This window comes from Glossina fuscipes, unplaced genomic scaffold (assembly GCF_014805625.2).
Source record: "Glossina fuscipes isolate IAEA_lab_2018 unplaced genomic scaffold, Yale_Gfus_2 28, whole genome shotgun sequence".
NCBI lineage: Eukaryota > Metazoa > Arthropoda > Insecta > Diptera > Glossinidae > Glossina > Glossina fuscipes.
In genome coordinates this window covers 5,573,853-5,586,563 of record NW_023998423.1, presented here as the reverse complement: position 1 = coordinate 5,586,563, position 12,711 = coordinate 5,573,853, and the positions used below count along the sequence as shown (strand labels likewise).

Here is a 12,711-nt window from a genome sequence, read left to right as displayed (position 1 = left end):
GTCCACCATAATTAAATTATAACTAAGACATCTTATTGCCTTCTACTCTCCAACTCCTTTCATTTGACATTTATATCGAAGGTATTTTTAAGAAAACACTTATCCACTAAGTCGTGACATCCATTCAAATTAATTTCGCTTCACTTGGCTTCTCGCATTCTACTCTCCAAGTCGTTTTATGCGATACCCACATCAACGCCATACTACCGTATATGCGACTATAGTCTACTAAATCGTGACGTCCGTCACATTTTATTTGGAACTAATCCACTTACCATCTCGCGTTCGACTCTCTAAGTCCTCTTACATAACACCCATATCGCTTGTATTATTAAGAAAAAATTAATACACCAAGTCGCGGTGCCTACCATACTCATTTTAGAGTCAAGCCATTATTAGGCAGACAGTATATCTTCATTTGTGGAATATAGGAAAGTAGTTTTAAACATTCTGTCTTGCTGACCTGATGATTAACAAACATGCAATTTTGAAAAAGTGAAAGAAAAAAATAAAATTTAATCACTTGTAACTTTGTGTGGACAGGGAGGATTTTTTCCATTTTTGCAAGGAAATTATTAGTCTCCTAACTTTTACAATTTTTGTGTAACGAGTAAAAACGCACAAGAAAAACGGAGTAGCGTTTAATTTATGCTCCACTGAGGGCTTCTGGTCTGACCAATTTGGACCATTTTCGATGGCAGCCTGCATGCAAAAACTTGCAATGTTTCTACCAAATTTAAACTCGATATCTTCATTTCGGTGACGGACAGACATAGCTTAATCGTTTCAGAATTTCATACTGATCAAGAGTATCTATACTTTATAGGATCTCTGACGCTTCCTTTTGAAAAAGGACAAAATGACTAAAACCACATCCTTCAGTAATTCATCTTTTTTTTTCTACTTCTTCTTCTTCTAAAGCGGAAAACCTATTTATTGTTTTGTTTATCATATTTAGTTGCGATTAGAGTGCGTTTTTTTCATTTAGTTGCGGTATTGCATTTGTTATCAGCGCAAAAGCAAAGCAATTGAACTCTAAGGTTAGGGCATAAATCGATTTACTAAAACTATATATGATTCAATTATATACAATGAAATTAAATTCGTTCAATATATACGTTCATGAAATGATTTATTGAGATATGTTCCGCAAAAAATCTATGCATTCCACCCGCATCCATATCCGAAATTATCAGCATTACAACAACTCATTGCCATTGAATAAGCGAACATTTTTACTCTCTGGATCATTTCCGCTGGCGTCTTCTTTTTTTTATAATTTTTCTACATTCATATGGCATAAGAAATTTCATATTTTATTTTTTTATTTTATTTATTTATTTTATTTTTTTTTTTTGTTTTTCTGATGTGATTACTGGCAAAGGAAAGACTTTAAATAAAAACATTCATGCTGTAAGTTTTAATTGGAAATTAGTCTTCTCTCGTTATTCACTCAGTTCAGTTGTTCTGCACGGAGCTTAGCTTAGCTTAGCTTAGCTTCTAATAAACACATACATAAGGAAACATAGAATTAATATTATATACATATAAATATATATATATGTATATATATAGATCGATCGGTAGCAATCACTTTAAAGGCTAATGCCTTTAATTGCTTATGTTTGTTTTTTAATAAATGTGATAATTGAACTGATAGTGCGTGACCTATATTATCGCTTCGGATAGTTGAACAGTAAACTGGGTTTCGAATATTTATGTTTTGAAACATACGGAACATTTAATAAAAATTTTGCGCATACATCTTAAGCTTATGTATACAATTTAACCGACATTTTAATTGATTTGATTTCATTGAAATAATCAAAATGATGACACTGCCACAACATTTACTGCCTTCGTCTATTAGTAGTCATAACTGTGTTGCGTTTTTGTTGCTCATTATTAGTAGCGCAATTATTTCAGTTGAGAGTTGCACCCGAGCACCGACTTACTTACAACATGGTCGCCGTTCGCGTGGTGATAATGGATATAAGTTAATTGTAGCGGACAGTCCCAACGGCTATGTGCCTGGCAAGACTTATAATGGCAAGCTTTAGCATGAAACTTTAATCAAAAAATAACAAAAAATAAACCGCGTCGCGGTATTGTTTCTTTACAGTACTGCTTTTGGGTTCACGCACCCATATGAAAGTGCAGCATTTCACGCATTTCACAATAACCGCCGAAGCTCACGTAGGCGCCCGACGTCCCGTACCGGCCACGCCGAAACGTGTCGGCCGTTTTCAATTATTTAGCGACGGTTTAGCAAAGTTCAGCGATCGTTGTGTAAATACCGTCTCCGAAGCCGACGATTTACCGAAAACAGAAGTACAAGTTATGTGGGTTGCCCCTGCCGCGGGCTCGGGTTGCGTATCTCTCTCGGCCATGGTTTACGAAGGGCCGCGTTCTTGGTTCTCAGACGACGGTCAACTAAGTCAAGTAATTTGTGAAAAGCGACCTGATTCTAACACTGCCCAGAAAATGTGTTGCGCTTGCGATGAAGCGAAATATAGCGTAGGCATCACTTCTTTTAGATAACTCTTTTTTGACGATTTTGAAAAATGATTTATTTCGACATTTCTTTTTCAGTTCGTTTTCGAAGGCATTTGGTCCGATGAAACCCATCCAAAAGATTTTCCCTTCGCAGCATGGTTGACGCATTTCTCCGATATCGTTGGAGCTTCACATGAAACCAATTTTTCATTTTGGGGAGAAAATCATATAGCCACTGATGGTTTTCGTTCATTGGCTGAATTTGGTTCACCAAGTGCTCTAGAGGCTGAGCTAAGAGGTAAAGGGCCACGCTTAAGAACTTTAATAAAAGCTGCTGGTCTATGGTACCCTCAAGTAAATACTAACACTTCGTCAACATTTCGTGTCGATCGTAAACATCATAAGGTTTCTATGGTATCTATGTTTGGTCCCTCGCCCGATTGGGTGGTTGGTATAAACGGCATAGATCTATGCATGGATGATTGCTCGTGGAAAGACGCTTTGGACTTCGATTTGTATCCGTGGGATGCCGGCACCGATTCAGGCATTTCTTACATGTCGCCGAACTTGGAAACCCAGCCGAGAGAACGCATGTATCGCATTACTACAATGTATCCGGAAGATCCTCGTGCGCCTTTCTATAATCCAACATCTCGTGACATGACGCCTTTGGCCAAATTGTACATTAGAAGAGAAAAAATTTTGCCGAGAAACTGTGATGATGATTTTCTGCAAGCTTTGAAAGTTGATGTATCTGATAACATAGAGGAACAGGATACAAAGGGTGAATAGTTATTTGTTACCTAATAACTACCAATTAATTTCTAAATGAACAATTTTGACGCAATCTAGTTGAGTGCCGTGTAACGGAATATTCTGAATTCTCACCTTGCTCGGTAACTTGTGGCAAGGGTATTCGCATGCGCACCAGACATTATTTGCAGCCAGAAAAGGCCGAAGCTGCCATGTGCACACGACAGTTGGTCATGAAAGAAATGTGTGCTGCCGCTATACCAGAATGCGGGTAAGCTTAGTCAAGTATTAAATTCAAAATTTTCATTTACTAAACCGTTTGTACATTTGTCAAAAAGTGCACAGGAAGACGAAGAGGAAGGAGAAAATTTGGCGAAATCTATTTCTCCGGTCAATGAAAATGGTGAAGGAAATGGGTTATGTCAGACAACGCATTGGAGTGCATGGTCTGAATGTTCAGCTTCTTGTGGCATCGGCATTACAATGAGAACTCGTGCTTTCATCAATCACTTGGGACGGAAACGCTGTCCGCATATCAGCATCGTTGAAAAACAGAAATGCATGCAACCGGACTGCGTCTTTGAACAAATAGAATTGCCTGATCCCATGTGTCCTACTACGCAATGGAGCGATTGGAGTCCATGCACAGCCACTTGCGGCCGAGGCGTTACGATACGCACCCGTTTGTTACTGTTAGAAGACGAAACAATTAAGGAGAATTGTACGAAGCGTCTGGATTTGAACCAACAAAAAGAGTGTTCGGTATCGCAAGACTGTACCATTAGCCTCGACATGGCCAAAAGTAAACGCAGTGCGCAAAAATGCTTAGATTTTATTAAAAATAAGTTTTTAACGATTTAGATTTATGTTCGGAACGTTTTGACGCCGGCCCTTGCCGTGGAAGTTATATGCGCTACGCTTATAACAAGGAAAGTGGACGTTGCGAAACTTTTACTTATGGTGGCTGCCGTGGGAATCGAAATAATTTCTTAACTGAAATTGATTGCCTAAATACTTGCAGCATTCTGGCAACATCTAGTGTTCAAATTGTAACATCAAGACCTAATTTTCCTGAAACCGCTTATGCTTCCCATAATCCAGATGATAGTGTACCAGAAGGTTGCATTATGTCAGAATGGTCAAATTGGTCAGAATGCAGTGTTCGCTGCGGTCTCGGTTATTCTGAACGTTATCGCTACGTTATCAGTGAACCTAAAAACGGAGGTCAGCCTTGTCCAAAGCGCACTGTTAAGAGGCGTCGTTGCACAATGACCGATTGTTAACTTTTATTTTTTCTTAACACGCGTAGATGTTTAATCTTGTTTCAGATAGATATTTTTTATTCTATTCGATGATAAAAAAAATTGGAAAAGTGCTTCCATATATGTTGAAAAAAATGAAGTTATTATTAATTTTAATTCGTTCGATGTCCTAAGTTTACTCGTAAATTTTAAGAAAAACGCTTTGCTTAGCCCACGTCGAAAGTAATGCGACACGGTTTGTTGAAATATTTACTAATTTTATAGGTTTAAATACTTTGGACGGTGTTCATAAATTTAAAACGAACATTTTAAAATAACATCGTTTTTTAGTGAAATCTTTTTATATTGGCAATTCTCTCATGACACTACTAAATATATATATATATAATCTTCTGCTTGGTTTTTTTCCAAAATTCCTCTCTTATGCATTGAAAATTCGAAATGTACAACGCTTTCTTTCTTTGCTTAAATTAATGGTTCTTGTCATTACTTGGAACATATTGAGAGACTTCATAAAGTGAAAATTTTATAAAGCAACGACAATATTGAAACAATGATAGGCAAACAGCTTCGAAGACTTAAAACTTACCTCTGCTGTGATTTCGCAGTTTTTGAACAACTTTTCTTGGTCATCAACTATGGAGAATATTTATAGATATATTCTTACATTTTATTATTATATATATTTTCACATAACGACTTTACGCACAATATATCACAAAAAATTAAAGTAACATATAAAACGCTGACCACAGCAATAACTTTTAGATTCAAGCAAATATAATCAAAATAAAATTGATTATGTGTTAATATGTTGTTGATCTTATAGCTTGCTTTGCTTTTGCGTCGAAGCAATTTTTTGATGACATTTTAAAATTTCTGGCAACCGATTGTGTACATTTTAATTAATTAGCTCTTAATTGGAAGACGTATCTTGAGAACCATTTCGTTGGGAATCATGTAAAGTTTTCACCATTCGAAATTTACTTTGAGGAAATAATGGGAAAATAAGGGGCAAACTTGACGTTTGTTTGTTCACAATGGTATAATGTACAAAAAAAAAAACATTTTGACGAAATAGAGTGATATGAAATACTAAGCACTTTTAACAGAAAGAACAAATTAAAAATTGCAACTAATAAATTGCATTGCTTTGCGAATCGACTCAAACACTTACACATATCATATGGCATCAAATTGTGTGTAGTGTGACTATTTCCTAGCAGGTTTACGTTAATATTAAGTGAGGCGCGGTCGTGGATCCTTGGTTACTGATAGCGTTCATTTACGCCACTGTGTTTTGTACGCAATCCAACAAGGAAAAATGAAGAAATTTGGTGAATTTGCAGTTTCTGATGGACCATGCAGAAAAGGGTTCGAACAATTGCCAAATACACCAAAACTTCACATCGCAGTCGTACTTACACTCGTGTTCCACTTATAAACGGCAACGCATGGCTTGCAAAAATTTTAGTTGACGCGCCAAAATTGCCTGAACATTATTATTCCAAACACATTCGAATTTTAGGTAATTTCATATATGTGTAAGTATGCGCGCCAATTCGAGAAGCAATGCGACTCATTAGTTGCAATTTTTAAATTGTTTTTTCTGTTAAAAGTGTTTAATATTCCATTTGACTTCATTTCGTCAAAAGTTTTAGATAATTATGTTCTTATTTACCTTTGCATGATTTTTTTGTTTATTGTATCATTGTAAAGAAACACACGTACAATTTGTTCCCTGTTTTCTCATTATTATACCGAAGTAAAATTTCGAATTCCGATAGCCGTACGTAATTCTCAACTAAAACTAGTTAACTAAAAGATAATTTCACCTGAATTTGGAATCATCTGAGAGTAATTAAATGAGCGAGCCTGAAATCCACCTCGGATATGTACGTATGTATTTCTCGTTTTAACAGATTATTGATTGATACATCATTGGTGTTCAAAACTGAAACAATTTTATATAAAACTGCATTTATACCGGGTTTTAATATAGAATGCGGCAAAAACATCGCTATTGTTATCTAATAGGCATTTCTATGTATTTTGACTAGCGATGGTGGTCTATTGGTGACGATGATAAGGTAATGAGAAGTGTTATTTACATAGCGCTTAAATTCGATGATTTTCGTGGTTAGCTTTGCGCGTGAAACAAAAGCACGGTCGTCGCGTTCATAAAAAATTAATGCATTCTACTTTTTTGATTTTCTTTTCGCAAAAGCCAAAAGCGAAATAAAATTTAATTTTTTCTTCTTCCTCTTCTGTTATTAAGAAAATCAACAACGGAAAATTCGTTGAGATCTGTATCAAAACTTTGTTGAATTTTATATCAAAGAGTGTATCCTAATTTTCATGGGCCTTTATTGTTGGCACTCGTAGTTTCATCCAGTTGCTCCAGCTGTTCGATAATATATATTATCTTCTATTCCCCTCTCCTTTGTTCAGCCGTCAAGCGCATAATGTTAAAGAAACAGCTGTTGCAGTCTAACAGCGCGCATATTTGCAAGAAAATATAAACATTTTTTTTTGTTTTAAATTATTCAATTAAATTAGTTTCAAAATTGATCCTCCATCTCAAGAAAATGCATCGGCCGCATCAAATGATCAATCAAAGTCGCAAGAAGAGGAGGAGACAAAACCGCAAGAAGAAAAAACGGATCAATCAAGTTCGCGTACAGACTCGCAAGAATTAGATATATCCAGCGATTTGTTTAATCCCTTAAAAGCCCTCTATGCCAAAGATTATCGTATTACGGTTAAGAATCCGAAAATAATTTATCAAAATTTCGCAGCTTTCGAAAGCGCTCTAGCAAAAGTCGGCATCTATGGCCTAAATAAGCCATCCAATAAGGATGCATTGCCATCTACGAGCAAAGCTGGCGCTAAAGAGGAACCGTTGCGACGATTCCAGAATTATCAATTACCTGTTAAAAGTCAACCACAAATGAAAAAAAGACGAAATCTCTTCACACAAATGACACAATCCAATGGACCATTAAGTGAGCTAAATAAGTATATAAGTAGTAAATATAAAGTACGTGTAATTGTACGTAAAGAACAGGGTATACGAGGCTATGTCATGGGATTTCTTCAGTATTTTGATCGTCATTGGAATCTTTTATTAACTGACGTAGAAGAATGCTATAAGCAACGAAAATTCAAATATGCCGATCAAAAACTGCCACTGCTGAAGACCCCGGAAGATTGCAGCCGCCGTTTACGTAAACTGGGCCTAACGTTGCCTCTACAGAGTGCGAAAAGTTTGAATCGAAAAACTGTTGAAATTAAAAGACATACACCACAATTATTACTTCGAGGAGAACATGTAGTTTTGGTGCAACTTGATAATAAGGAACCCCAATGAATACATACCAATTTATAAAATATATCGTTCATTTTTATTTTTCCATAAAAAATTTTATAAATATTTTTAAATAAATTCTTACAAACCTTTTAAAAAAAAAGGAACACTTTTTAGATATTTTCAGCATCGGGGATATCGAAAGCTCTTCGTACGGCTACGAAGTTTTTTATATTGTACACCCGGCATCTGGGCGGCTTTTCTCCACCAAAAGCTAATGTGAAGGGGTCTTCAGGACTTTGTTTCAGACATTGCAAGCGGCCCATTTCGAATTCATGGGAATATACTGGCGAAATTTCGCTAGAGTCGAATTTCCAAATTTTTAAGCAACCTTCTGTAGATGTGGAAGCCAAAAGATTTTCCACGTTCGTATTGAAGCAAACGCCTGATATTTCCTCTTCGTGGGCTTTTTGTGACCATAAGAAGTTTTTGGGATGACGTTTGTCCGCATAGTGTAAATATCCAGCATTATCGCCGACTACGAAATAATTATTGCTGTTGGGATTCCATAAAACCTTCTCCACTTCATTCACTATTTTCCATTTAACAAAACTAGAGTTTACCGATTGAGGATCTCTACAATCAAATAAACGAACCCGACCGTCGGCGCAGCCGGTAAGAATGTGCTGAGCTTCATCGGGACTAAATTCCAACGATTGAACCTTTTCTTTAAAAGCTGTTACTGTGGTATGCGGCCGACCTTCATCCAAATCCCATAGTATTAGCGAGTGGTCGACTGAGCCACTTGCCAATATATGCTCGTAATGACGATTCCAAGATAAATCTAATACCGCATCTTTGTGACCATATCCTTCTTTTTGCTTTTTCCGACTTTTTTTTGAGCCCAACTTGAAGGTAGGTTCTAGCGAGTCTTGTATATCTAAATCCCAAACAGTAATAATGGGATCCATGCAACCAATTGCGCACATATTGCCAGACTTATCACTTCCTGGATCATGATTTAGCCACTCTATACACAACGGCAAACTGGGCAACAAAAAATCATGATGCGTATATAAACTTTCCTCTTCTTCATTGAATACCCAAACTTCCATGTAAGCTGCATCATCTTGCACATGACCTACTAAGAGTAAGTTATCGGTAGGCTTGATGATCTCGTCTTCGGCTTCGGAGTCATCGTCTTCATCGGCTATTTGATTGTCTACGTCGACTACGTTGGTAATATCAACTGCACGGCTATCTTCTTCTTGTTCGTAGTTATCGAAAGAAAACTCACGTACCTTGAAAGGATTACACGAATTAGTCGCTTTGAATTGAAAGGTGTACTTGACAACAAAAATTCATTAGGTGGGAGCAGGTGAAAACACTAAATGTTCTAAATGTTGCTTGTTGTAGTTGTAAAAAATATAAAGCAAAACTAAAGTTTCTTTTCAAACATTCGACAGGTGACAATGCACTTTTTTATATAGCAAAAAAGGAAAATTTTATCCTTATTGGCTTAGCCCAGTTAATCTCTTAATAATTAATGTTTTCATATCCTACCTGCGCTTCTTCTTCATTATCATCAATTTCCATTGTATCATTTTCATCGCTTTCGTTGTCATCATCAGCGTCTGCGTCGTCTGTTCCCAATTGCTCTTTGGTTTCTTTGATTACGCGAGCTAATTCTTCTTTGGTAAGAACTATTTTGTCAGGCTTCTCTTTGGCAACCCCACGTGGTACAAAACAAATCGCGGGCACAAAGTCTACTGTAGCTTCAGGTGGTCGATCTTCTTCATCCGCCATATTCAAAAATGCTCCAAAATATTTATATTTTCAATTCAAAAACAAAACTTACAAACACGTGTGGGAATACTTTGTTTTTGAATATATTCATTGAGAGATGGGCTTTATTCTAATTCTCGATAACTTATTAGAGATGTAAAGTATTTCTAATACGTCTACTCAAATTTTAATAATAGTAACTAGTGCGAAAAACGTCAAAAATGAGAGTCAAATTGACATTTATTTGTTTTATATAAACAAACTACCTATGGTAAACAATAACAAGCAAGCAAAATCGTATGAATGGAAAATGATGTAGAATTTGTGTTAGACTATATTTAGTTCAATTTAGCTCAATATTTAAAGGAAAAATTGGGCTTACTCTTTCTAAATTTGTTTATCTTTTTCTTCACAATTCACACACTTTATTTTTTGTTTAATTTTTTTAAGTTTTTGCATTTTCTAACAGCTGTTTATATATTTCTTTTGCAGCTGTTTTTTTACAAACGCAAAGAGAGTTTTGTGGTAACTTTGCTTGGTTTTTTCGGGACATTAAAGCAAATTATTTCTCAGCGACTCTATATTATTTCTATCAACCTTGCACCTCATTATTATAACATTGTTGAGGCCTATATATTGTGAACACTGCTCTCGGAAAACATTTACCGTTTAATTTGAAGGAAATTATTCCTGCATGTTAACCTCTTTTGCTAACGAGCACACATCTTTAACAAAAGCGTTGGACTAAGGGCTTTGACAGTTGTGGACTTGGCTGGGACAGTAAGACTATGGGTATATCATATACATATATTGGCGACTTCGACAATTAGGGTAAAGTCAAAAAAATGTGAAAAATAATAGCAAAGAGAAATATGTTGATTAGATAATCAGAATAAAGATTTAGTTTTAATAAAAAATCGCTTTATGCACTTCGAATAACACCAATCATGTATTGAGCAAAGCCCAACAAGTGATTTTTAATATCAAAATGAGCGAAAAATGTTTTACAGAATCGTGTTTAGTAGCTTTCTTAGAGAAGTTTGCGTTAACATAGGAGCGAAAAAATACTAGAAAATCTTTCGACACCAAGCGAACGTAAATTGACTAAACTAATACTCTTTTCGATGTTTTTTTCAGAGTTTTGCAAACAGCAGGATAAATGCCGTTTTCTTTACAAAGTAATTCATCCATAGTAACATTGTTATGCGCTTTTTTGGTAATCGAAGTCAAAGACTTATCATGGGTTTTTTCCATTCCATTCATCAGCGCAGTCACAAGACAGAACTAAGACAAAAAATTGTTCTAAAATTCTCACCGTTTTTGTTTCGTTGTTGCCTTTGTTAGACGTTATACACTTTACTTTATTAGCAAAATAATAAACTCACAACTCACAAATAATATTTTATAATATTAATATAAATTTTTGATTATTTTTGCTTTAATTTGGCTTAATTAGCAGATTCACTCCTCTTACAAAAATTTCAATTTGTTAATGCTCCAGAAGCGCTTGCAAAATGACTAAAAAACCGTTAATCGCCTATTTCTTCACACCAAAGGAAAATAAGAAGAGTATGCGCAGAGTTGCTTGTAATAGTTAAAAAAAATAATCAAAAATTGGCAGCTCTATTAAATGGTAACGCCATTCAGCTGTGTTAAATACCAAACAAGTAGTCGAAACATCTGTTAAATGGCATTTTAACAGGGAAAACCTCTGTTAAAATGCAAGGCCATCGAGAAAGTGAGCAACTAGAATAAATTTCAAGAATATTGAAAATCGTGTTAAAACAAAACAATTTGTATAAGAAAAGAATTTTGTAATCCTGTTAAATCAAATTTCGTTTGAAAAAATTCGTGGAAAAAGAGAATTAGATGTATTTAACAATTTGCTTTTTACTTGAATTTTGTTACAACTCAAATATTTTAGCGTTTTTATAGATCAAACAGTACACGTTTTTCTTATGGCCATACATTTATTTATTTCATGGTACTTTGACTGTATATCATTATTTCTTAAGATAAGTTAAGTAAAATTTTACTCTCAAAAAGCAAAATTTTACGCCAAAAAAGACATTATTACTCTCAAAAGTACTTGCATAAGAACACATAGCAAAGTAAATTTTCCTCTCCAAAAGACACAGACGAGAAATTTTATTTTCAAAAATATTTGCATAAGAAACGCAGCAAAGCAAATTTTACTCTCAAAAAAACATAGCTACTCTCCATAAGAAACACAAAGCACAGCAAATTTTACTCTCTTCCTAAAAAGACAGAATTTGAAATAACAAAACAAAATATACACATGTGTGACATATGTAGATACATAATATATTTTGAAGTCTTTTTCTTAAAAGATAGAATATAAAAATAAAATATGTATAAAATATATATTCTATAAATATATAAATATATAATTTTGTAATCTCTTAATCTAATCTTTAATGGCTTTAGTATATTTTTAATATTTAAAAATAAAAAAAAAAAAAATTTAAATTTTAACTTTTGTACTTATATTGATGATAATAATGTTAATTTTATTTTATTTATATAGCAGAGAATCCGTTGCGTTGCAAAAAAATCCTCCAAATTCTATCAATATTTGAACCTTTCATAAATTTGACGAAGATATGGTGAGGATAAAATAAAGGATTACATTCTTTACCGATATTATCGCTCATGGCTTTCTATAAATTGCAAATTTAGATTGAAGAAAGATCTATAAACACACTCCCTCTCACTAAATCCACTAAAGATATAAAAGTATTTAAAATAGCTATGGCTCTCCATGAGCATACTCATATACTCTCCGACATTTCTCCACGGTACATTTAAGCTGGATATTGAGAAAATATATTTTTCAACATTCTGCTTCATGCTCAACACGCCGATAGATTTGTTTAAAGGCGCAGCTGGCGCTGGCTAAAAGCATGTGTAGTCTAGTCATTCATTTTCAAGCGTTTCAATGAAATGGAGCTAATGGAGTGGATTTCATTTCATGAATATCGGTTTTATCGGATTATCTGCTAAAGATTGCTTGTGCTTATGTTAAGTGTGTGTTAAAATAAATAATAGTTTAGCTAATAATTTTTAAATTTCGATAAAAAAAAAAAA

At 34.7% G+C, this 12,711-nt stretch overlaps 4 protein-coding genes and 1 long non-coding RNA gene across 7 annotated transcripts in view; 3 read left to right on the top strand and 2 right to left on the bottom strand.

Annotated features, from left to right (window-relative positions):
- The window catches only part of LOC119636145, a 48,164-nt gene extending 42,815 nt beyond the window's left edge, over positions 1 to 5,349 (bottom strand). The window contains exon 1 of the long non-coding RNA XR_005247127.1: positions 5,101 to 5,349. This is a non-coding gene — a long non-coding RNA (uncharacterized LOC119636145). The remainder of the gene's footprint in view (positions 1 to 5,100) is intronic.
- On the top strand, positions 1,538 to 4,653 carry LOC119636140 (spondin-1). Its single transcript, XM_038031321.1, has 6 exons — positions 1,538 to 2,049; positions 2,123 to 2,517; positions 2,593 to 3,280; positions 3,349 to 3,520; positions 3,588 to 4,051; positions 4,111 to 4,653. Exons 1-6 carry the CDS (start codon positions 1,830 to 1,832, stop codon positions 4,530 to 4,532), a joined length of 2,361 nt encoding a protein of 786 aa, XP_037887249.1. The 5' UTR covers positions 1,538 to 1,829; the 3' UTR covers positions 4,533 to 4,653.
- Positions 5,350 to 6,593: 1,244 nt separating the features above from the next.
- LOC119636309 (U7 snRNA-associated Sm-like protein LSm11) lies at positions 6,594 to 7,909 on the top strand. The gene is made up of 2 exons (XM_038031611.1): positions 6,594 to 6,601; positions 7,071 to 7,909. The coding sequence occupies exons 1-2, from the start codon at positions 6,594 to 6,596 to the stop codon at positions 7,879 to 7,881; spliced, it is 819 nt and encodes a 272-aa protein (XP_037887539.1). The 3' UTR covers positions 7,882 to 7,909.
- Positions 7,910 to 7,931: 22 nt separating this feature from the next.
- LOC119636144 (periodic tryptophan protein 1 homolog) lies at positions 7,932 to 10,938 on the bottom strand. Of its 3 annotated transcripts, none has more exons than XM_038031326.1 (3): positions 10,919 to 10,938; positions 9,382 to 9,803; positions 7,932 to 9,119 (listed from the first exon to the last, which is right to left on the bottom strand). In XM_038031326.1, the coding sequence occupies exons 2-3, from the start codon at positions 9,622 to 9,624 to the stop codon at positions 7,992 to 7,994; spliced, it is 1,371 nt and encodes a 456-aa protein (XP_037887254.1). In that variant the 5' UTR covers positions 9,625 to 9,803; positions 10,919 to 10,938; the 3' UTR covers positions 7,932 to 7,991. The 3 variants fall into 3 exon arrangements, with proteins under 3 accessions (XP_037887254.1, XP_037887252.1, XP_037887253.1); XM_038031324.1 differs by lacking the exon at positions 10,919 to 10,938 and adding an exon at positions 9,870 to 9,997; XM_038031325.1 differs by lacking the exon at positions 10,919 to 10,938 and having other exon boundaries at positions 9,382 to 9,869.
- Positions 10,939 to 12,529: 1,591 nt separating this feature from the next.
- The window catches only part of LOC119636137 (probable serine/threonine-protein kinase DDB_G0282963), a 94,146-nt gene continuing 93,964 nt past the window's right edge, over positions 12,530 to 12,711 (top strand). Inside the window, exon 1 of the mRNA XM_038031313.1 lies at positions 12,530 to 12,651. The gene's annotated coding sequence lies outside the window, so the exon portion shown is untranslated. The remainder of the gene's footprint in view (positions 12,652 to 12,711) is intronic.

Bases quoted from the DNA above. Each gene is read 5' to 3' on its own strand.
- LOC119636140 (XM_038031321.1), top strand. From the start codon at position 1,830: ATGATGACACTGCCACAACATTTACTGCCTTCGTCTATTAGTAGTCAT. The intron at 2,050-2,122 runs GCAAGCTTTAGC...GTTTCTTTACAG, and splicing joins GCCTGGCAAGACTTATAATG to TACTGCTTTTGGGTTCACGC. The intron at 3,281-3,348 runs GTGAATAGTTAT...GACGCAATCTAG, and splicing joins AGAGGAACAGGATACAAAGG to TTGAGTGCCGTGTAACGGAA.
- LOC119636144 (XM_038031326.1), bottom strand. From the start codon at position 9,624: ATGGCGGATGAAGAAGATCGACCACCTGAAGCTACAGTAGACTTTGTG. The intron at 9,120-9,381 runs GTAGGATATGAA...AATCCTTTCAAG, and splicing joins ATAATGAAGAAGAAGCGCAG to GTACGTGAGTTTTCTTTCGA.